This window comes from Amblyomma mixtum, chromosome 3 (assembly GCF_055824585.1).
Source record: "Amblyomma mixtum isolate Tamu chromosome 3, ASM5582458v1, whole genome shotgun sequence".
In the NCBI taxonomy this organism is placed as follows: Eukaryota; Metazoa; Arthropoda; class Arachnida; order Ixodida; family Ixodidae; genus Amblyomma; species Amblyomma mixtum.
Genome location: NC_143014.1, coordinates 307,645,355 through 307,669,816, shown reverse-complemented (window position 1 = coordinate 307,669,816; position 24,462 = coordinate 307,645,355). Strand labels below are relative to the sequence as shown.

At 48.7% G+C, this 24,462-nt stretch overlaps 2 protein-coding genes across 16 annotated transcripts in view; one reads left to right on the top strand and one right to left on the bottom strand.

The window, feature by feature from the left end:
- Positions 1-432: 432 nt before the first annotated feature.
- On the bottom strand, positions 433-11,861 carry LOC149355533 (uncharacterized). 3 transcript variants are annotated; one of them, XM_089577659.1, is made up of 4 exons: positions 11,705-11,861; positions 11,464-11,607; positions 11,245-11,380; positions 433-1,310 (listed from the first exon to the last, which is right to left on the bottom strand). In XM_089577659.1, exons 2-4 carry the CDS (start codon positions 11,551-11,553, stop codon positions 1,039-1,041), a joined length of 498 nt encoding a protein of 165 aa, XP_089433785.1. In that variant the 5' UTR covers positions 11,554-11,607; positions 11,705-11,861; the 3' UTR covers positions 433-1,038. The 3 variants fall into 3 exon arrangements, with proteins under 3 accessions (XP_089433785.1, XP_089433786.1, XP_089433787.1); XM_089577660.1 differs by having other exon boundaries at positions 433-1,307; XM_089577661.1 differs by having other exon boundaries at positions 11,245-11,353.
- Positions 11,862-12,159: 298 nt separating this feature from the next.
- Positions 12,160-24,462, top strand: part of LOC149355532 (uncharacterized) — a 68,583-nt gene continuing 56,280 nt past the window's right edge. For all 13 annotated transcript variants that reach the window (XM_089583851.1, XM_089583845.1, XM_089583852.1 and 10 more), the window contains exons 1-4: positions 12,160-12,989; positions 13,755-13,802; positions 14,617-14,900; positions 17,734-17,965. In XM_089583851.1, coding sequence (XP_089439977.1) covers positions 14,655-14,900; positions 17,734-17,965 — 478 coding nt within the window. In that variant the 5' untranslated portion in view covers positions 12,160-12,989; positions 13,755-13,802; positions 14,617-14,654. The remainder of the gene's footprint in view (positions 12,990-13,754; positions 13,803-14,616; positions 14,901-17,733; positions 17,966-24,462) is intronic.

Sequence of the window (24,462 nt, the reverse complement as noted above, 5' to 3'; positions counted from 1 at the left end):
ACTGTGCGACGTTAGTCCATATTACAGAAAGGCCGGCAGCTGAAATTCACCTGTCGTCGTATATATCTGGGTCAATAAACCACTCACGGCAAAGCAATATTTCGACGATCCCGAAGCGACGATCTTTAGCTCCATGTTTGCAGCGTGTATGCGCATTCTTTTTCTATTCGTTATCATCGCCCCACCAGTATGTGATGCTTGAACTATATTTTGTTCCAACCTAATGTGTTTTGTAAGCAGTTCCTTCACAATTTCTCTTGATTATTGTAGTGTGTATGAGGATCTTTTCTGCTGTCTGTAGTCATAATTGGCCAGCAGTGCACTTGAATACGACCTGCCTCCACTGCATTTATTTTTCTTTTCACGTGGCTTTTATAAAAGCCGAAGCCTATTCTGAAAAAGTGTGCATGCCGAAATAAATTAGACAACGCCTTTATGCATATCATCATCAGTTTTAATATTCGTTCGTCTTGAGCAGGTTCGTAACTATTGTCGAGAAATCCTAAGAGAATGCTGCCAGGCCTGTGCAGCCACAATTTAAATTTAGAGTTCTCGACTGGCAGTGCTTTTCAGTAATCTTCGAAAGCCCGTTTGTATGGGCCGTATCTTGCGTCGTACCAAACAGTAAGCATCCGTATGGTTGAGTTCGCAGCGAGGGCTTCGAAGAATGTCATTTCGGTACGCTGGCTGTCCACTGCAGGTGTATTCAGGTGAGCTGGCGAAGTGGTCGTGTGGAGAAGTTTGGAAATCGCAGCGAGAAATTTGGTAAGGCAAAATTCATTGGAGGTGCATTTGATTTTTTCCAGTTGTTTCAGTTTGGGGATGGCCAAGCGTAGGTTTTCAAGGAAGCCTGTGCGTAGAACGTGCAGGCTTGCCTTCAGTGATTATACGAATTGAGAATGCAGGAAAAGATGTCGGGGTACAAACCTAGAATTAGAGGCTGTGCTTCAAGCGAGATCACGTAGCAATGAGTCCGCAGAAACAATTGTTGCGCCTTGGTCCATTCGAGATTGGTTTAACTCGAACAGACTAACGCCTTCATGCGGAACAGGCTGAGCAGCCCGGCTGATTCCGGCAACAGCCGCCGTCCAAGATGCACACCGAAGAAGGATTCCTTCCAAAGAGACAGCTGCAGGGCAACGTGGCATGCACTGGATTCCGAAGCCAAGCATGGGGCACAGAAGTCGATGATTCGTCCCCAGAAGGGGCCCCTCGCTGCCTCCAGGTGGTCCAGTCGGGCCCAGCATGGATGCCCAAGTTCCCCTTCACGATGGCCCATTCCTCTGGAACACAGCCTTCGAGACCCGCTGCTGGAACAGGGCGAGAAAAGTAGAGGTTGCTCAGGAAAAATTGCGCGTACATCGGAGAGTTTGTCTAGGGGTGGTAAAGTTATCGCTTTGTTCGAGCTGGTCGTTTCGGATATAGATTTCGATTTGAATTCTATTCCATCATGTGCATATTGACGCAACTGAGGGCAAGCAATCTACTCCTGCTCTGCTTGTTATGGTAAGTTTTACAGATTTCTCCGTACTGCTAACATAAAAAGAGAACTTCTCTGGCACCCTTTATATCAACGCCTAAAAATGTTCTTTAGTATTTATCAGAATCAGATAAGAATTAGTGCTTGAAGTTACTTAGATCAAACGCACTGCGTTTCTTGTGGAAACGGTCTTAAACCGATGCTTCCACCAAGCCATTGCAGCATAGACTCGTTTGAACATTCACTTTTTTGGCGTACCATTATAGCGACCGGAACGTGCTACCAGAAGTTCTGCCTCAAAACTGTGGAGTTGTTTCGTGATGCTTTGTACCGCATGCTACGACATAGCATCATTGTGGGTATTTAAGATGAAAAAACACTGAAAAGTATGGAGTGTCGGGTGATAGTAAGTATGAAGGGCGGCTTTCTTGGAAGCACTAGCAAAACTAACGACCACAGACAGAGAGGCAGTCATTCCGTGGGGTCTAAAACGGTGGCATCGCAGTGGTTCTGCGTGGTCGGATCTTGGCCTTTTAACGATTGCGACGGCTTTCGATACACGACTTTGCAATGACGCCTCTGGATCTATCGCTCCATGTCGTCTAGCTATGGAGGCTTCGTAACACTCTTGTTTGGTTGCTGAACATTACTCTTCAAGGGCTAGTGTAGGCGTCGCACCCAAGGACACTTACTGCACTTTATTCGCCAGTGGGCTCTCCAAAAGTGGTTTTACTCTCAAGATTTACTGGCTAGAATTCGAAAGGCATTTTCATTTCTCGGCCAATAATATTCTTCAGGAAGTACGTTCGTTCAACCTCGTTAGGAGATGCAGCTCCGCACGTTTGGTCAGGTGCTTTTCAATTTTTTAGGCAACACTTTTTCTCTGAGTCTGCAAACAGGGAACAAAATGAGTGGATAGTGAAAGCACAGCTTAAAGGTGCACTGAAAAGGAATCTTAACTCATCTTTTTGCCGCGGGAACTCAATCTACACGTTCTGAGCATGCTTAGAAACTTCGATTTATTGACCTGTGTGGCCGATTTCTTTAATTAAATCGAATTAATGTCCGGCTCCCGCCTTTTTTTTTCAATTCTCCCTCATACGGTGGGCGGAGTCGACCAACGCGTGGAGTGCCTTTCACCCGGTCCCGTGGCGGCTTGCCGCTCTGCCTTCGGCGGAGTAATACGTAGTAATCCGTAGAAGCAAATAGTCCGCGCATATTTTTATTTCTGCGGGCTTATTTTGCGGCTATATTATCTGCGAATGAAACTGTTTATTCACGGAAACCTAAAAAACAAAATAAAGCGAAAGCAAAGCCTCCACGGAGCTGGCTGAAATGCACTCCTCGCGTTGGTAAACTCCTCCCATCGTACGAGGGAGAATTCAAAAGTAAAGGCGGGAGCCGGACGTTAATTCGATTTAATTAGAGAAATCGGCCACACAGGGCAATAAGTCGGAGTTTCTAAGAATGCTCGGGACGTGTAGGTCGAGTTCCCGCGGCAAAAAGGCGAGTCAGATTCCTCTTCAGTGCACCTTTAAGCGCTCGCTTAGTAAAACCGTTTCAGCAACAGTAGGCAGGGGAGAATCGCGAAGAAGGACTCGACTGGGAACGAAGCTATCTTGCTCTGCAACGCATGTCCGTCAGGTTTTCCAGCCTGCGGGAACGTACGCACAGTGCATGTCACATATATTGATTACGTAACGCCGACATGAGTCTTTAGGTCGAATATGCATCGACGCCCACCAAAAGGTGCCTTTGGTGAACACCGATCGGCGTCAAAAAACGACGTCTTACATACTACCTTCCCTCTCCATCATCACAAAAATGAAAGGAGAGCCCATATACGAAATCTGGAAATTGGTTTTTGAGGGAAGGAAATCGCGCAGTAATGTCTCACCTGGGTGAGCATCCGAACCGCGCCATAAGTGAAGGAAGGAAGGCGGGAGTGAAAGAAGAGAGAGGTGCCATAGTGGAAGGTTCCGGAATTATTTTGATTTTTACCCCGCCGGCACCGCACATATGCCTTTAGCCAAGTGGGATCACGTGTCCGAATGCGCAACGTTGACACTAGCGCTGAATTGTATGGCATGATTTTTTTTCCTTTCAAGTACCCCGCTTTACTGAAGCAGTCGACGCTCCCCATTCAATATAATTAAACCAGTGCTCCACCAAACCATCAGCTCGCTAACAACCTCCAAACTGCTACCTTCAATACCAATAGCGCATTGAAATTCCTGTTTGTTTTCGAAAAGTACCATAGCACAACTCAAATGCCGGCCACCACCATGCAACCTGTGCCACCAAAAAAGACGAGACCGCAGGAATCAGGGCACCGAGTAGTTACGCGGCTATGTAGACTACGACTGGACACCAGCACTTTCGCCTTTACTGAACCCAAAAATGCACCTTCCATTTTTCTCATATGATATTGAAGCACACCGGCTCTGTCGCTGCCGCTGGCCTGCCTGCTGCATTCACTGCTGATGACAATGACAATAGGCGCGTTCGAAAGTGCTGCTTATCGCTGTGAAAACCAGGATCAGCTATAACTTGTGACACCGTAACATTCCGCGCACTCGCGTCTCGGCGTTCTATACGAGAGTTCGCCGGGCTGGCTTGCATTCCGAAACACTCGGTTGGAATGGCAGTGCAATTATTACGCATCGCTGTTGGTGAGCGTTCTGGGGAGCTCTTTTTTTTTAAAACTCTGACACAAAAAAAAATAATTGACACGCATGCGCAGATTACCAATCTTGTTGAAACTGCGAGTTGGTGTCTGCAGTGACTGCAGCATATCAACATAATATGCTTCGTGTCTGCGAAAAGCAACGACACATCTACCGCACCGGGTTACAGTGCTGCTTTGTTATGTACAAAAGAGAACAGCGGGCCATCCGAATCCATTTCCATCCGAATCGTATCTTCCTGAAACAAACAAAACGCACGAAGGGTACAAAGGAGGAAACAAACAGGCAAGCAATCCGGATTACACCAACAAGCTCACCAGGAGGTGCCCAGGATTAAAACTTCAGCGCCAAGCGGGATTCGAACCAGCGGCGGCGCATTCCGATCGGCGATCCGCGGAGCAAGCTGCCTTTCTCCGGGAAACCGAACACTGTGCCACAATGAGCGATTTGGATTCAGATCCTCAGCTGTTATTTGATCAAGCTCCTTCGGTGAATCCGAGAGCTTCTCCGGATCGCAGATCGAAATGGCAATTAGACAACTCTGCGTGTTGTAAATGGTAGCCTCTCGCCCTGACCGTTAGATGCCGCCATCATCATTTTCCATCCGCTCTTCCAGCACCGCGAGAGCAGAGCAGAGAGAAGGCGCTTCAAACAGCGAATGCTGCGAGCAACGAGGCACGCGATGCCCGCCACGAAGAATTGAAGCTGCGACGCTGTCTCCGCCCGCACAGCGGTGGAGGCGGTGTCCGAGCAGCGCGTGCTGCAGCACCTCCTTCACTTCGTCACGAGGGTCGTTATTTCCTGCTCGAGATTTCGTAATTGGAGCACGTAATTTTGCACCTGTCCCAGGTTCCCGTAAATTCGCCCCGCCGTGGGGCTTTTTGTTTTTCTAATCTAGGATTTTTCTCTTAGAATCGTCTCAACGAGACGATCGAGGAAGACGCGCCCCACCTGCTGGATGCATATATACTGTCTGCGCCCGCCTCCGCGGACATTAGCGCGCGAACAGCGCAGGTTGTTCCCGCAGACTGCGCAAGCTTCTCCTAGAAGCAAATGCAATCGTTAAGAGCCACGAAGAAGCGAAGCGCCTCATCGCTGCCACCGAAAGGTCCGTTCTGCACGGAGCAGAGCAAGATGAGTACAGCCTCAACCGAGCAACGCCGGTACACATATCAAGCAACGACTCGTAAGACTGCGAGTCTAAGGAGCCCGTCTGGACATCACAACAGACAAACACTCCTGGCACTGTCAGCAGTCAACCTGTCTTCACAGCGCCTCTCACATCGGAGCCGCCTGCCCAACGTCGCTACGACAGTAGCACCCCTGACAACCACACAACTGTGCCTTCAGGAAACGCCCAGACAACCAACCTTCCTGCTGCATGCTCAGCTGAAGCCATCGAGCAACATGCCTGCGTTCATGAGACAGTTCAAGAAGCGTCCCCACTGGGCACAACAGGCACGCTTGAAGTTGTCATGGAGAGTGCTACACAAACCAGCCCCGACCACAACAGCCGGCGGCACACCTCGAGCACTCCAGCACCAAACTGTCGAAGAACCTGCCGCAAGCAGAGGGAATGAACTCGATCACCTCCCTATGTCGCTGAGTCTGCGGTCAGTCAAACCGCAGATAGCCCTGCCCAGCTTATCAGCGATGCATTTACGGCAGCTTATTATTCACGCTCAAAGCGCGATTATGCAAAGAAAAAGCCAAGCGCAAAACCTCGCCGTCGGTCCCCTTCCCCTCACAAGGCGGCCCACACCGGAGCAAGCGCAAAGCAAGCCCCTCCTTCCGGCAAGGCCACGGCGGCCCAATCGGCTCCGCTCGCTCCTGCGTCGTCTGCTACGAGCGACCTCGGCCCGTCTGCTGCTCGCTTCCCCTCGCGCTGGCAGCAAGTCAAAACAAAGTCGAGAATCGCAACCATCCTCTGCTACCCTGTGGGCAGGAAGGCCAACCTCCTGTCCATTTCGAAGGGTGCTGTTGCTGCAGTATTGAGCGAAGAACACGCTGTCAAAGCTGTACGAGTTAACCAGATACTAATGCTGCAACTGAACCCCCGTCCCCTCTCGCATTCGACACTATTTTCGACGTAAGGTGCGTGCCAAAGAAGCTTGCGGACACATATGCTCCGGCCTCCTATTCAGGGTTGACCGCGCTTTCACAGAAGAAGACATCATTGCCGGAATCGAGAGCAAGGTTCCCCCATCTCGGGTGCTCCCGCAGAGGAAACGATGTCATACTCCGATTCGCTGGCACCAGGCCACCGCAGGAAGTGGCTTTGTTCAAGTTACGACGACAAGTACGGGCTCGCCTTCCCCGTCCTCTTTCAGTGCGGAAAATTTGGACACGCCACCGCTGCCTGCAAAGCCAAGCCGCGCTGCCAGCGATGCAGAAATGACCACCATGCAACACGATGCGAAGCTGAGAAGGCTCGCTGCGTAAACTGCCGCGGTACGCACGCCTGCACCGAGCCCCGCTGCCCTCGCTGGCAAGAAGAGCGTCGTATCGCAAATACCCTGGCAACTTCCGGGAAGTACATGGCCAGGCAACAAATTAAGCCGAGAGAACTCTGGCGCAAGCAACCCACCGCAAGAAGGCACCACAGAGCCCCGCGAAGCTGCACACAACTCCGAAAGCCTGACAGAAGCCCCAGTGCCTCAGTCAACGCGCGGCACTCGCTCATACAGAGATGCCGAGGAGGGCCGCCAGTGACTACCCCAACAGCGCAGCCCCCGCCGGACGAGCGCAACGTCGTAATCGTGGCGCTCACCACCGCCGTTCCCGCCCTCATCGACGCACTGCCGCCCGCTTCACCCGCACGAGAACTCTGTGCTGCGGCTCTCGCCGCTCAGCAATCACTCAGCCATAATAATGGCTGACTCTCGCGCACGCCGGCCGCGCATCGTGCAGTGGAATTGCAACTCACTGAGCCGCCGCCAAGCTGAACTGACGGGGCATCTTCCCCGCTGCAATTATGACGTCTTGTGCCTACAAGAAACGTACGCACGTGAAGAGGAAGTGACCCTGCCAGGATATGAGTGCGCGGCCGATTATTGTGACGACGCGCCATGCAGCAGTCATCGTTCGTGTCAGGTGGCGGTTTACGTTCGCCGCAACTTGACATACCGACACCTCTTGATGTATCCGACGCCATAGTTGAGTGCGCGGCTACTGCATGGTCTGTGTTGGCTGCAGAGACACAGCCATCGCGTGTGTTTAGGTGCGTCCGCGTGAGAGGTGGGATACCCGCTTCCTCTTCCGCCTCGCCGACCGCCTTGTAACTGACTGTGTCATCTGTGGTGACTTTAACAGCCATCACACTGTGTGGGGCAACAGACGGAACGACCGTCAAGGTTCCGACCTTCTGAACACCATCATTCGCACCGGCCTGCTTCTTCTCAATGCAGGCCGCCCCACTTTTGTACGACCGAACGCTGCTACCGCCACCGACCTCACAGTTGTTTCCGAGGGATGTGCCACCTACTTTGCTTGGTCTTGTCTTCCAGACACGCAGGGTTCGGATCATTTCCCCATAGACATTAAACCTGTCGTGACAGAGGATTTCGGCGCCCTAACTTAGTGTTGTGCGGTGGACGCGTTTTCGCGAACTGTGTGCAGTGAACCATCCCAATGGAACATTCTTACCACAATGCGCACGCGAAGCGACCGTGAAATGCGCTGTTCCAAAGGGCCCCTCTGCGTGCGCGTGTGTGTGTGCGTGCGCGCTGAACAGATCACTTCGGTTCAGTGCTCTCTTCTCGGCTCTGCCTTCAGTGCTTCCCAGACCTGACTCCGCTACTCTATCCCTGACGCAGTGCCGTTGCAGTGTCTCTGCGGCAGACATTTATAACGCTGCGTCGGCCCCCATGGTTCGCGATGAGTTCTACTCAACGCGAATCATATGCAGAAAGAAACTGCATTTTTCAACATGACGGCGCACCAGCGCATTATTTGGCAAACGTTCGCGATTGACTGGATCGAAATTTTCCGGAATGATGGATGGGTCGCGGATCTCCAAATATGGCCTGGCCTCCACGCTCACCTGACACCCTGCGATTTTTTTTCGTGCGGGGTTTTGTAAAATCCATCGTGTACAGCACAGGGCCACTCAGCACTGGGCCTCTTCGATTAACCGGGCTCGGGCAGCCCGCTGGCGGCCGGCAAGTTCGTCTCTGACAGGAAAACGCATCATGGTCACGTGGGCTAGCGGCCACCGGAACCAGCCAGTCGGCAATCACGGCGGCAAGCAAGTCGCGGGTCACGGAGGGAAGATGCTCTCTCTAGCTTCGCGCACGCGTACGGTAGAAATAGGCTGCTTGGTATCGAAAACAACGACTTGCAGTTATTGAGGGCTGCGTGCCGCACACTGCAGAACATGCAGCTGATCAAGCTCGCACTCGTATACATCGGCAACGACAACGCGAGCGTGTGCCTTCGGTGCACTGTGTAAGCTTCAAGAAATCCTCAAAAGCATGCGATGAGCAATCGCAATCTAACATGTTTCAGTCGACACCACATAGGACTGAAAAACTGCCCGTGCGTTGTTTATCAAACGACAAGCCGTACTCTCGGATTATTGCGTGTTTGCTTACTACGCAGTAAGTATATATGACTGGTGTGACCGCAGACGATCGAGCCTGGTGGACTCTGGTGTGGTCGTTGCGATTTCTACGCTCGTAACCTGCTTCCTGTAAGCTGTAAGCAGAAAAGAATCTGGATACGTTCGTGCAACTGTAGTCTGTCGGCCGCCGGCTTTTGCTGCGGGCAAGGAACGCATAATCTCGGCAAAAGCGCATATTGAACGTCCACCTATAACAATTGGCGGGTGCACTGTATAAATTTAGCTGCGTATCGTTTCTGTAATAATACAGCTTTATATAGCAGAGAACTGGCACTGGAATGAAAGGCGCTACAATAAAGCCCTGCGTGTCGGCGCCTCACGTTCCGCATGTGTTTGCATGATGATCAGCGCTAGAGCTCGTTTTTATCTCTCTTTTTTTTTTAAATGAGCCAAACGCGAGGAGGTGCATGCCTGCGGTACTTCTCAGATATTTTGAGCATATGTGGCAGAAGGCCCGAGCATGAAGCTGTACAACAGTTGGCGACGACAGAATCAGCACTTGGTCGACGCGACAATTCTGTCCACGTATGCCCGCAGAGATGTCTCGAGCAATGTGCTCGTGAGGGCTTTTAATAAAGGACATGTTTCAGTCAAGCGTTTTTCAAAGCATATCCACTTTTGCACTGCGCCAAACGCAATGAAGACCATACGCTCCCGTATCGCGCTCAACCAGCACTTCGTAAAACACGTTCAGCACATGCATATATGCGCGCGTCTGAAGCGTGCTCGGAACTGGAATCCGGCTGCTGTCGTGAAAGGCCTCGAACACCATCGCAATATCCGCCGGGCGCACGAAATTAACAGCCGAAATTGCTTGCGAGGTGGTGAGACGATCGAAATATGATCGCGCATACACACGCAAAACATATCAATAAACAGCGAGAACTACCGCAAAAGGTGCCATTGCAGGCGACACAGTCGATATGCACCGTGGCCTAGAAGCGCTTGCATCGCGCAAAACATCGCATGAAGAACCGCGGTCCTTCTAGTCCTTATAAAAATGGCCGCGCGAGCTTCCCGCTACCATACACCTCTGTCGTCTGCTAGCTGCCCGAGCGCTGCCAGCACAAAATCGTCCTGGCGAGTCTGGCCGCCGGCTGGCAGCCCGAAACCGCCCAGCCAGAGAAAAACGAACGCGTTTCGGGCAGCCACCGGAAGTGGGCGGAGCAACCCGAGAAAATCGAGCGCGCTCGGGCAGCCCGCAAGCAAAAGTGAAACCTTTTATTGGCGTCGTGTGCTATTGCGGTTTCTTTACTATGGTTTTTGCACACTGCGTTCGCGCCAAAGTCGTCTGCGCACACACGAACAGCGTTCTTGGAATGAAACATCTCAGTAGTGCCACTCCATGTTCCTGAAAAACTACGACTGTGCCGCAACAAGTAGCTCACCGCCCCATGATGCTTTGAGCGTCCATGGTGGCTGAAGTGCTTCGCCGCCAGCTTTCCCTCTAGGTAATAGTAAGAAACTCTATGCCCGCAAGCAACCCGCGGGCTGCCAGAGGCGGATAATCGAAGAAGCCCACTGATGGCAAGCTGAAAGTGCGCATTGAGGCTGCGTTCACCCGAACTGACGACTCCATGCGGAAGAATGCCTTCAACGGATGCTTCAAGCGCATTGAGAAATCATTGAAGCGAACGGCGGCCACATCGAATGCTGAGCTCAGCACTGCCTGAAGCACTGCCCCATAAACGGGCCTGTTCAGGGCCACCCAAGTCCTGTCTGGCGACAGATCGCGCAGCACCGCTGCTCCGCACCCTATACCCTCTACAAACAATTCAGAATAAAACATTAGCAACGCAGACGGCGTGGCACAGCAGCTGCTGTCAGTCTCACCTGAAAATGCCATGAACATTTATTGCATTTAAAGTTCGGCATCGTCATATCGCAGCCGTTGGCAGAAAAAACAAAAGCAGACGACGAGAAACGAAGATTGAAACGCCTTCTGCGATAGACAAAAATCGAACTCTTTGAAATAGCGACAATTTCGCGCAGACAATGTTTTTCTGCGTCGAAAGTTATTTCAAAGCAACCGCGCAGCCCTCCTCCATCCTCCCCGGAGAGGGTTCGCTTCTCCGGTGGTTGCGAGATGGCGCCACGAATACCATTGCTGCGAAGTCTTTCGGTACTTTCGGTTTTTGGTTCACGACGGTGCGGATTTCCAAATAATTCTGACAGAATCAGTCAAGGACACCGCCAAAATGTAGCGCAAAACAAAATAGACCACCAAATGCAAGCTCTATGCGAAATTTGAGCCCGAACAAACGTGCGGTTAGGACGAGAGAATTTTTTTTCCGATTTTCTCTGATTTACGCAACAGTCGGTGCAACACGTTCGGCGCAACGCCTTTCCTTGCATGCATCTGCTGTTGACCTGCAGATACAACATTTTCCGTGCCTGTCCATCAAGACAGAGTACAAAGGAATAATGTGACACTATTAACAAAAAACACAACTTACTTGTAAGGGGTGCAATTCTCGCCGCGCATGTAGTCGGCGTAGCTGCAAATCTCTTGGATCGTCGTCTTGCGGTGAAACTGGATGGTGAAGGGACGCAGCTGAAGCCCACCTGATCGGAGACGACCGACGCCAGACGCTGAGAAAGATGGGTGGCAACAGCTTTCAGAACCGTCCAGCCAGAATCTCATGCTCTAAAGGCCAGTTGGGTTCACGACTTACCTGGCTCGTGGTACGAGACCGGCCGCACGCCTTGGGCGCCCGTTTCGTGGACTCTGCCCTTTGTCTCCATCCTCGATGAATGGCGGTCATAACCGGAGCTCATGGTAACAGCGGAACAAGGCTTAACGGAATGCCTGCGTAGACCTAGAATACAAGGCATAATAAAAGGTATCATGGCACAGTTCTAAGCAGCCGCCCTCACGTTGTGGTCGCTATATATTGTAGTTATAAGGAGATGTACCTGACACGCTGATAGCAACGCCTTGCTGCGAGGTCAGCCACTGTTCATTCTCCTCGGTGAAGCCTAAAAGGTGGCACTGATTCTGCACTGTCACAAAGCCACGGCTCAAAAGAACTCGATAAGAACGTCAGCGCTCGCAACGGTCACGCGCCCTGACCTGCGGACATTGATACATGATGATGATGATAGCCGATGTCCGATTGCGTGATGTCGGCAATCGGCGATGGTCGAAATTAATCGTAAAACTGGCTACTTTGCACAGGGCTCTTTCTTAGGGCCCGATTTTCGGTATTCGCCATCAACGAAGGAAAGAATAGAGTTTTCCTTCCTCCATGCTTGGCAGCAGCAGCAGTGATGATCACTGTATTAGGAATTAGCCGCACAGGGGCGCTAACTGCTCTCCCGTTGCAATCCCTTCGCTGCAGATGGGTGTGAAGGAGAAATCAAATCATTGGTCCATGAGGTTCATGCAGCGCAGCAATGGCGCCGTTACTAGAACAAACTCGTCTGTCTGTTGTTACCTCGAACTGCGAGAGTTGAGCGACTTTCGAGAGCACCACGATGAGACAGGTCGTCTGTGCAGTCACCTGATGTGGCTGTGCAAGGATGCATTGCAGCGAGAGGCCGTACCGAACTGTCGAGCTGCATGGAGCAATCGCCAACGGTGAACGTCGCTGAACTGAGCTCCTTTGCGTGCGCGGTGTGTGCACGGCAGGACAGGTGCTCGCGCGGCCGAGGAACACACTACAGGAACGTGTCGGGCTTTTCGGCGGGACATCCTCGTGCACTAGCGCACTATCCGATGGCAGCGGACGTGTCAGCAAAATAGCGTATACATCTACCGGGAAGCGTATTCGCCAACTGCAGCCTGTACAGCCACATGGCTTGAAACCACGGTGAATTGATCACGGTGACTGAAGATTGTCACAACGGCTTACCTAAAAGGGATAATAAATCCTCTTAAACGGCGTTATATGCCACTAAGCATCACGATTTGCGACCTAAAAGGGAAAAAATTGGAAAAAAATGAAATTTAAAAAACAATAAAATTACAGTACAGAGAGCGGAGTCGAACGGCCGACCTTCCATATGCAACACGTGGCTCTAATCCACTGCGCCATAGCGGCGATGTCAAGCCGTCGTTCTGAATGAATATTTATAACCAGCCTTAATGTGGCTGCTACTTGCCGGTGGGCGGCGCTGTCATCGCTGGCTGTACCGGCTGCATTTGGCGAACACGCTACCGGGAACGGTACAATGCGGCAACGCCTCGACCATCATTGAGGTAAGGCAAACGAAAGCTTAGCGGTGGCAGTTTCTGTAGCGTCCTTCTAATTCCCTTTGCACGCAAAGGAGTATTTTCAATACAGATGCTGCGAACTCGACATTTCTACTCTGCATTTCGCGTTGCGTTTTTTGCGCCATACTGTGTTTTAGTTTTGGCACCCCGCGCGCAAATTGAGAAAACAAAGGTTAGCATGATGGTGCGTTTGTCGATTTCTTGGTTTTTTGATGTCGGTGAATGTGAAACTGAGCAGAAAGAGAGGCTGTAATGACGAAAATGGTTTTAAACTCTGAATCCAGGTCCAGGGATGAGGATGAAGGAGGGGGCAAAAGACTGACTGCAGTTCCACTCAGAAGAGTGGAACTGGGCCAGCTGTGGCCAGCTATTGTGTCACTCCAGGTTTAACCACAGCTACACCACAGCCAATTTCTCTCTCTGTCCCCCTTTGTTTCTTCCCTTTGCCCCTTGCAAAACGGTTCAGGTTTGTTCTCAGAGGGAAGCAGTTACTGTGCTTCTCTTTTCCTATTAACTTCTTTGTCTTCTTCAGAAGGCGGTGGTGTGAGAAGCCTACCGCATTGCTGGAGAGCAACATACAAGTTGTTTTGGGTGTCACTGGAAGGATAATGTCGCAGTATGTCCAGTTCCTTCATAGCTTTCTGTGGTTAGGAGAGAAATGCTTGCTGCTTCGTGATGTCATGCTGCAGCCTTGCTCTGGTGCATTCATTGGTTGGGTGGGCTGATGCTTAATGTATTCTCTTCCAATAGGATCCCTAGAGCTGGACGAGGCACCGCCATCATCTGTGAACGCTAAGAGTAAGTGGAACTTTGATACCACTGGTTGCTTGTCAAGTGACTGCATGTACCATCTTGATACCAATTACAACTTTATCTTGCGCAGTGCTTGCTTATCTGGTATAGTCTTGATGCCTTACAAAAGCAGTGCACATTTTGTGCTGCTGGCATAGCTCAGTTTTTCAGTCACGAGAGAACTCTTAAACACTTGGGTTGTTACGGAGACATATTTGGGGGTTTTTTCAGGCCAGTATGATTGCTGACATTGCCTATTAGAGTGGTTGTCACAGTTATGGGTGGAGCGCGAGCCTAGACTAACAGTTCTGTTGTGTGCTCAACTGCAGCATTACTTTCACAAATCCACTTCTGGTATGATAGTGAACCTTTCAGATGAGTTAAAAAACACAGGGTGGTGTTGCGAATATGGTATCCCAATAGTGAGCAGGTTTGAGCCTTGCAGTGGCAGCCATAGTTCAATGAGCCTAAAATATGAAAACACTTGCATACCAGAATTTTTGTGCATAATAACCTTACCCAAAATGTTGGAATCACTGCAGAGCTCTTCGTTATGTTGTGCCTCATAACTGCTCAGTCGGCTTTGGCGCATTAAAATCCGTATATTTATTCTCAGTGCCTCAAAGGCCCCTGTAATGATCCTTTCCGCGAGAGGTGAGCACATCTGTTCACAGACAACTTGTTTGATGATGCACTTGAAGTTGCCATGATTACTGTTGATGACAGAAGTAGCGGGACTCATCAAGAGTGTTTGCCCATCATTCCAAGCTGTGTCTCGATAGCTTGGTGACCCAAAACAACCCCACCGCACTTTGCCCAGAGCGCAAGCACGTGGCGACCTCTCTAGGTGGCTCATCGATGTGTGTCAGCGGGCAGCAGCCAGGGAAGCGTCAGGCCGCGAAGCGGGTCTTCCCGTTGTTCGGCGAGGTGTCGGGCGGCCGGCCAGTGGCTACCGTGGTGGGCGCTGCGGCTGGCGCTGTGGCAGGCACCGCAGCACTGGCACCCGCAGACAGGCTCCTCATTCCACCCTCGGCCCTCACCTACGGTCTGGGCAGCATCGCCATTGCTGCAGCCACGTCACAGGCCACCACTGCCACCCAGCAGGCAAGCATTGTCACTCATCGCTTTCCTGGAACGGCCAAGTTCACTATATTGTTTCTAAAGCTAGCCATGTATTAAAGTTTTTAAAGGGCAATTTCAGGCATGGGCCCGCCAAATTGAAAAAAACGCTCTTTTTCACAAGTGTGCGTCCCATCTTAGAATATGCCGCCACAGTGGCTCTGTGGTTATGGCACTCGGCTGCTAACCCAAAAGAGTTGGGTTCAGTCCCGGCCGTGGCGGTCAAATTTCGATAGAGGTTAAATTGTAGAGGCTCGAGTACTGTGCGATGTCAGTGCGTGTTAAAGAACCCCAAGTGTTCAAAATTTCCGGAGCCCTTGAATACGGGGTCCCTCATAGCCTGAGTCGCTTTGGGTTGGTAAACACTTTCAAAATCAAACCAAACCATCTTATAGCATGGTTGTGCGACTTTGGATCCTAAAACTAAACCACTTATTAGCGAACGTGAACAGATTCAGAAACCTAGAGCACGATTTGTATCCACTTACTATCATTTTACCCAAATCTCCTCTCCGATACTATGCAGAAGTCTGGGCTGGCCTCTCTTAAAAGATAGATGGAAGTGTATACAGTTGAAGTTGTTCCATAATATCTTTATAGGTGCAACAGGTTTGATAAAAGATGCATACATTAAAGGTCCCAGCTATGTATCCTCCTGTTTAGACCATACTAACTAAGTTCAAGAATACATGTGCCATGTAAATATATTAAAAAACTCGTTCTTTGCCAAAAGAGTCCATGATTAGAATAAATGCCAGAGGAAGTCGTTTCAGCCCTGCCATCCTCTTTTGGAAATATTTTGCGTGTCTTTTGCCAAACTAATAATTGTGTCCATCGCATTGCTTTTCTCTCTCTGTGAAATTCCTGAACGCAGTTTTCATGCAGACATAGTATATGTTCCCATTTGTAGTTGACCATTTTCGGATAAGTATGTACCATGTCTGAGTTTCATTACAATGTGCTTTCTGTATGACAATTTTATTTTACCTTGCCTTTCTGTTTGTTTACTCTTCATTAGTACTCATTTTTTTGTGTTTTTTACTGCTCCTTACTGCTCGTTTGTTTTTGTGCTTTTTTACTCTCCCTTAGTAATAGTTTGTTTTGAGATTAAGATGTGTTGTATTTTTTGTTTTTCTTTTTTTTTTCCTTTCTATATACTTTGTCATCTGTATGGAGAGGTATTTTCCACCCTGTAGCCCTCACTACAATAACGCCCACAATGGGCGCTGTAGGTATTAGAATAAATAAATTGACGATGCACCGAGGACGACTCCCTTCCACTTTTTGTTCTTAGTGAAAGTCAGTTGTTTTGCTCTTTTGTCTGTGTTCATGTTTTTTGAGCAGCAAAACACACATTTATTGCTTAGAAAATTGGATTTCAAAGGGAAGGCGTTTTTTTTTACTATCACTCGACGCAAACTTGGGAAGTCAATGCCCTAAAAGGGCTCTGCGATCACTGTATGGAAGTGAATCGCAGTGAGGCCTGGCCTCAGAGATCTGAAACACAAGAAAGGTATTGAAGGCAAGTCCCAAATATAGTATAAAACTAAACTTACTGCCAGATGTCAACTCTGTATGAAGTTTGAGTGCAAACAAGCCAGTAGTTAGGCCAAGAGAATTTTTCAGTTGTCTCTCAGTGGTGCAGCACTTGGTTTAAGCAGCTGGTAGTGGAGCGGTCTCTAACTGCAGTGGCTCAATGGTTCTCTTGTCTTGCTGCCAGGAATGTGTCCACTAATTGTGCACCCAGTTGTGGCAGCTGCATTTTAATGGGAGTAGTGTGCAGAACACTCGTGGCAAAAGCAGAAGAGGGGGCGAAAAATTTAGAAAATACCATTTTCAATCTGATGATGTGTGGCTGCATCATGCCATCACTCTTTTCAATTATCTCTCCACTGCACAGTTTTTTTTTTATGTAACAGAGGGTGTTTTTATGTAACAAATATCCGGGCTACACCTGACATCCTCGTTCATGCTTTTTGGAGGTGCTCATGATAAGATGATCAAATGTTCATGGTTCATTCATATTTCTTTTAGAGGAAGTGTACTGTAATTCAATAAGAGGCTGGAGCAGTAGTTCACATAAAAGAATGCAAAATTGCTGGAAGATGGGCAGTTTCAAACAAAAGAATGGGAACATGCACCGAGATCAAAATGACCTCCCTTTGTATCAAAACAAGCTTAAAACCAATGCTTTTCAATGCTCCTTGATATAATCTGTGCTAGGGAAGGTTCTTTGTTTAGAACTGCTCTAAAAGAATGTTGAAACTCAGCTGGCATTTGGATTTTTTTTAAGCAGAGTCAGTAATTGCATGTTGCCAGCTTGGCACTATGGGTATTTGGCGCCATTTTATGAAAGCAGTGATGTGAAATCTTTTAAGTTGCAACCGTATGTACTGCTGACTGTGAAGTTTTTGTTAGAAATTTTATGCTGTACACTTGTTTCCATGTGCTGCTGCTGAGGGCTAATATATTGTTGCAGCAGTATGGTTGTTCGTGCGTTGCTTACTTGTACAGCCTGTAATAAGGTGACGATCATTCTGCGGACAGGCCAAGCATGAAAAAAAACAAATCTTTCCAGGCATCATCCCTGCAGGCTTTCCAACATAAGTATCTGTGACGGGTGGAGGAATCAAGGTGCTACCTTTGCTCATGTTGCCTTCTGTTTGGTCTTTTTGCAAAAAACAGGCTGCAGTAGAGCACTTTATTGGCTGTGTAGCCAAAGATTAGCAGGATCGCTTTAGTATGTATTCTCACTGTACCATCAGCTTACCGTCCCCTGTTATGGCTTTCTTTCTGCCTTCAATGGCACCTCGTGCAGATGCAGCAGGGCCGGCACACGGCCAGCCGCAAGGCAGGCTGTGAGGCCATCAATGCCACGCTGCAGAGCCTCGCCTCCCAGGAGTTCACCGTGGGCTCGACGGACATTGGCTACTTCTCCTCTCCACCACGAGCCCCGACCCCACCCCTGGTCATGGCCAGCCCCACACCGGCTGCCACAGTTGCAGTGCCACCCGCAGCTGCCCCAAACCAAAACGATCCTCGTCCAAGATGTGAGACATGTTTCAAAGCTTATGCACACTGCATACCGTACGTCACTGTCTTCATGCAAAACAGTTGAACCCACATATATATCGAACTGTCAGATAAGTACCTGTCAGTTCGATATAACATGTAATTCAGTGAGTAGTACTAGCAGTAAATTTATGAGCATACAAGCACATTTTGAGTGAAAAAAAAATTTATTTCTATGATAGCACTTAGTGCGCTCAGATTGCGGGGCAAAATAGTTGCGCATTTTTTTTCCCGTTTCTTCATCTCTTTGGCCTTGGAGAGAACGCATTTTTAAAAGTTATTGATGGACCATGAACAGCTGAGACTGCAGCCTTCTGTCGCCATGCAATAGCAACGAACCATGCTGAGGGCATGGAACACGTTGAAGCACGTGGGCACAGGTCCTCTCAAGTCCTTGTCACAGTTCTCATCCACGACGTCAACAATGATATCTTCATCCCCAAGCTCCTCTACGGTTTTAACTTTGTTGTCCGTGGAGACAAAGTTTCCTGTGGATGCCTCATCACAAATGGACCAGGAAATTCAGACTGCTAGTTCCACAAATCAAGACCCACCATGGCTTCGTCGAGCTCACCCAACGAAGAATTTTGCTTTGTCTTCTCGGGAAAACAGCGAGCAGAATGTTAGAAGCAGTTCCGTTGAGTTTCGTTTTTTCACATCGTTCCACGAGCCACTCTGCACAGAGAGACCACCTAAGAGGTCAATTTTTATGTCTCTTCCAGTCCTCAGGTTCTGCAGGAGCTTATCAATTGGACATTTCCTATAACCAACCTTAACCGTGTGATTTATCCCCTGGTCCAAGGGTTGAAGCACCAACATAGCATTCGGCAGCTGGAAGCAAAGAGTTTAGTGTTTCTGCTCTGCTGTACTAGCACTGCAGCAGTGTGCCGAGCAGTTGTCTACAATGAGGCAGACGTGATCTTGGTGTACTAGGTCGTCATTCCAACACTTCAGCCACTTCGCAAAAAGTTCGCAGGTCGTCCGTGCTCTTAGATTGGACCTGCAGGTCACCGGAACCAGAAGCGCATTCTACAAGCATTGTGGAGACTTGCTTTTTCCAATTATGAGTGGGCAAAGCTTCATCGATCAATCTATGTTCATGGCGAGCAACTTTCATATTTTAGTTTTGTTAGTGTTAGAAGGGTAGCGGATCGGGCTAGTTGGTGCAGGTTTGACATTTTTCTAGCGCTAAGACAACAAGGACGAAGAAGGAACAGACAAGAACGAGCGCTACTTCCAACTGTTTATTTCGTAAAACCGCAAGTGCTTAAAACAGTTCTCGAACGCTTTTATGACACGGCAGTAAATTGCACGTGCGCGATTACACAGTATAGCTACCGAGACTAACAGAACTATGAAGATATAAGTGCACGATTACGTTGATACCCTGAGGAAGGCAAGTTCTTTTTTGACAATGAAATAGACGGTGAGCTTACACAATTGCTACCCAGTGATGCTATGTTCTGTGCTTCTATAATCTCTCGGGTTAGTTGATCGCGACTACGTCCGATGATGTGGCACTGATTTAACAATGGAGTACAATTACGGCACTTACTGCAGTGAATGGCTAGGTTGCTTCCGTAGGAATTTTTAACATTGTTGTTGTGCTGGCGTAGCCGGTCATTGAGACAACAGCCCGTTTGCCCAACATACTTTTTGCCACAAGATAGAGGGATGCAGTACACAACACAGTCTACGCAGTCTACACAGTCCCTACTCTTCTGTCAAACAATTATGTGGCATCAAACACCAAACAGTGTACGTGGACTGTGTAGACTGTGTTGTGTACTGCATCCCTCTATCTTGTGGCAAAAAGTATGTTGGGCAAACGGGCTGTTGTCTCAATGACCGGCTACGCCAGCACAACAACAATGTTAAAAATTCCTACGGAAGCAACCTAGCCATTCACTGCAGTAAGTGCCGTAATTGTACTCCATTGTTAAATCAGTGCCACATCATCTGACGTAGTCGCGATCAACTAACCCGAGAGATTATAGAAGCACAGAACATAGCATCACTGGGTAGCAATTGTGTAAGCTCACCGTCTATTTCATTGTCAAAAAAAGAACTTGCCTTCCTCAGGGTATCAACGTAATCGTGCACTTATATCTTCATAGTTCTGTTAGTCTCGGTAGCTATACTGTGTAATCGCGCACGTGCAATTTACTGCCGTGTCATAAAAGCGTTCGAGAACTGTTTTGAGCACTTGCGGTTTTACGAAATAAACAGTTGGAAGTAGCGCTCGTCCTTGTCTGTTCCTTCTTCGTCCTTGTTGTCTTAGCGCTAGAAAAATGTCAATGTTAGTGTTAGTGTGAAAGCACTAGTCCATAGGTTCAGAGCCGAGCAAAAGAGTCTAGTGTATGCTTGTGTGGCAGGCTGGCCTAGCGCAAGCGCTCCTTCCCGTGGCTCTGACCACTCATCGTCATCTTCTACGTAGCACAAATCCATGTTTCCGCTCTGATTCGAATGTAGTTCACTGCAGATTTGTACATTCACTTGTTAGCTGACAAAACCAATAGCTTTGGTTTTGCTATGTGCACAATCTCAAATAGGGTACGGATTTCTAGTGCGTTGGATTTACTGTTGAAAATGGAAGTACTTTACTCTTTCATCTCCTCTGTTTGGTTTATTTTGGGCATCACATTAGAGGAACATATGCATATAATACGACTAATGCTGTATAAATGCGTGTAAGGGCCGCACATTTATTTCCAGATTCGAGGGCCAATTTTCAAGGTGCGACCCATACACGCGATGTGGAAAAAAAAAATTTTTTTTGTTTGGATAAAAACACACCAGTCAGGGAATGAGCGGCATTTATTCTGCGTTCAATCGTCACTCGCGGAGTATTTTGACTCTGAGCTAGTGCTGTGCTCTGGCGCGCGCTCATCCTAAAAGAGGCCGCGCAGCATTTCCGCTGTCAAAGCATAGCGATTGTTCTGCACTTCTATCACATAGCAGGGCAGCTCGTCTTGCAGTTTGGGAAACTTACACAGCTTGCCTCGGAAAGCGTGCTTTTTGCAGCTTGTGTTTCTCAATGCATCCTTTTGGTTGCACCATCATATGAACATTAAAGGTGATATGGCATTGGAAGGAGAAAATGAATGATTGCCAAGATTTCAAAAACATGCAGGAAAAGAGAGAACGAACACTTTTTGGTATCGCCATTATGTGAGAAGTGGCCTGAGGGACTGCCGTACATTTGTCTTGGTGATATCACCGTCATCCCATTTATTGTATGATCGTTTGACAATGTGCAACCATTCTAGTGCAAGTGCTAAGGGGTCAATCTGGATTTTATTCACCATATTTTCTTTGTAGCCATTGAAAGCTTCTGGCCTGGCTGTGGTGTTGAAAAACATGGCAGAACATTTCAGAACAAAATTTCCCAGCATGGAAATGTTCCTGCTTGTTTGGTAGGCGTTGTCTGCAGGCCCTGACATTATAGATGCGATATTGACTCTACGCCACAAAGGTGATAGGAGGCGTGTAAGTGAGTGAAGGAGTCATGAAACTTAGTTTAAAGCTAATTCTCTTTATTTCCAAGGATGTTTTTTCTTGGCACCCTGGCCACAACTAGCCAGCTGTCATGGCCAGCCTTGAAGCGTCAAAAAACGCCAAGTAGTTCGACAAAAGTGATAACAGTTTTCGAGAAAGCGGCCTTTTTTGTTTTTAACATACGTGTCGAGCTTCATAAATCTGGCGGTAGCAGAAATTCGAAGAAATCTGAAGAATTTCTCCAGGATAAAACTGGCGATACCTTTCACAGGTATTTTCTGGTAGCAGTGTTAGCATAGTTACAGTCTGCCTTTTTTGAGCATTTTAGAATTGTTATATCCATCGTGCTCATGTTCTGGTGAGTGAGAGCATTGCACGGGACAGCTGCAGCTGGCTTTTATTCCAGCGATGGATGTTGCCATTGGCTCCATGGCTCTCAAGGGCCTTTCATTTAAGCACTGTGTGGGCAGCCTACCACGGCTGTACAGATGTAACAAAAAGATTATGAAAAGCTCAGCAGTACAGGATGTGATGATTAATTGAAAGAGAACATAATTAGGGTGCCTGAAGTTACTGCCAACAAAGACAGGATAGCTTTCTTTTTTTTCTGTCTTCTGTTCTGCATGATTTGAGGGTAATAACTGGTTCTTTTACTTTCCTGAGAACTGCTGCAAGCAAGAGAGGACATTGTCTGGAAAACCTGCTTCCCTTAAAGGGAAACTGCATAGGTTTTAGAAATCAATGAGCTTAAGAGGGTCGAATGTGTGTAACTTGGAGGTAAAGCATGCGAAGTATTTTTGGGCTAGCGCTTGAAATAGTGAAGTAATTGCCGATTAAAATACGGGCGCCCTTCAAGCTTCTCCGCAGCGCACAACGCCAAGTGGGGGGCGCATGATGACGTCATCGAAGGTATCGGTACATTTCCAACGCACAAACGGCTGCTTTCAAGGAAAAAAACCAACGCCACCGAAGGCGAACCCTGCCGAGAGTTGTTTGGCAGCGTCTAACGCGTCAGGGCAGGGTGTGGCTGACGACCGCGGTAATTTGAAATAATACCTTCTTTGACGTCACGCTGAGTTTTCCTGCACTCCTCAGGTGCACTGAGGAGAAGCGCAATTTTAAATCGTCGATTACGTCACTATTTTAAATGCTAGTGCAAAACCACTTGGCATGCTTTACCTACAGCCTACATAGATTTTAATCCTTGAATATCGCAAAATTCTCAAAAAAGTGATGCAGCTGCCCTTTAATTTACGAACTTGTATGTTGAAACAGTCATTCAGTGAATTCTCACACGACTTGTCTAATACAGAACTCAGGCAAGCAGCAGCAATGCTACATTTGGTAAATTCTGAATGGAATTCAAGGGAGGCTTGTCAGGTCTAGGAAGAAAAAACCCGCTCGCAAGATCCTGCTTGTAACGAACTGTGATATTCAGAAATTGTGGACATTCATATTCAGCTATATTTTGTTGGAGGTGAAAGACAATAATGTGTTCTGAGGTTTCAGTGTGTGTTACAAGAGCCCTAGGTGCTTTTCTTTATTTCTTTCGTTCTTTCTTTATTCTTTAGTAGTGAACAGCAGGTGAACACACTTTATTTTTATTTGCTTTAAGTTCAGCTCCCTCTTGCATTCTGTTGTGCCATTATTGTGCATCATCTGAGGCATCGCATATGTCCATCTGGCTTTGTGGCGGCAGTATCATTTGTCTAAAGAAGTGTGTTGAAAAGAAAGTGCCGCTTTTTTTTTTTCAATGACTGCTTAAATCTGTGTACAGTTGCAAAATCAGTGATGTGTATGTTCAAGGTACAGTATACGCTATTTACTAGTCTTTGCCTTGCGTTGTTATTGTGGAGCTGTGGCATATATAGGAGGTATTCACATGACGTCATCCGCAAGGGGCGCTAGCGGCCGGCGCGGCATTCGCCATGTTGGTGGTCGCGCGTGCGGCCGCCGCAGCCAGCCACAGCGTTAAATAGCCGGTGATGTGTGAAATGCGAGTGTATTTCGCGTCTCGCCATAGATAATTACTGTCCGGCCCGTAACACAGAGTTACTGACTAGAGGGTGTTCCGGGAACTGCGCGAAGCAGAAAAGAGCGGCCACGCTCAAAAGGTTCCACTTTGTGAAAAGGTCGGCCCGTAAGAAAGCGGAGGCACCAGCGCTGTGTGAGACGTACGTACGTACAGGACAGCTGCCGCGCGTTGAGTTCACCGGTATCGAGGCCCACCTTGTGCACGGCTTAAGTTTGCTGGCAGGCCAAGGAATTAAATGATATAAACCTATGAGAGGGTGCAATTACTTGACAAGCGGGTGAGTCCAAGAGCCGTGCTGGGGGTGCCGACGTCCGCGGTGCCGGCGGCTGAAGTGCCGTTTTTGAAGAGGTGAGTAATTCGAAGGGTCTGTTCACTTAGCTGTAGCTTAACTTGTCATCTCTATCTACCGAAAGTGACGTTACCATGGGCGTCCGGAGGGGGGGGCAAGGGGGGGCGGCTGCACCCCCCTGGAAAATCACTCCCTCGAACCGTGAGTGATGGCCGCACGCCAGGGGCCGTGGTGGGCTCAGCCAAAAGGGTAAAAGCAGCCCCGCTTCCACGCTTTGGGTCACATCTGCGAAATGCCGCGTCCGGGCACGCGTCTTTATGCCGTTTTCAAACCACGCCATCGTTAGCTCTGTTGAAGGCCGACCTGTTGCAGACATACAGCGGCACCGGCGAGCATGTGTTTCAAGCCGTCTTGAAATGGGTGCCTGTTTCTTTGATCTCTGGACAGATAGCGACACGGAGGCAGACAGTGCACAGTGCATCTTGTTTTCGCCTTCGTTATGCCGGCCACCGATGAATTCTTCAGGAGGGAAAGACAAATCAGCCGTGTCCACCCCCGCTTTGTCGGGCTGCTCATGGGCAAGCGGGCGATCAGTTGGCGCCGCCGCCGCTCGCTGTGCCTCCGATCCACGGGAGAGCGCAGTGCGGTAGAAG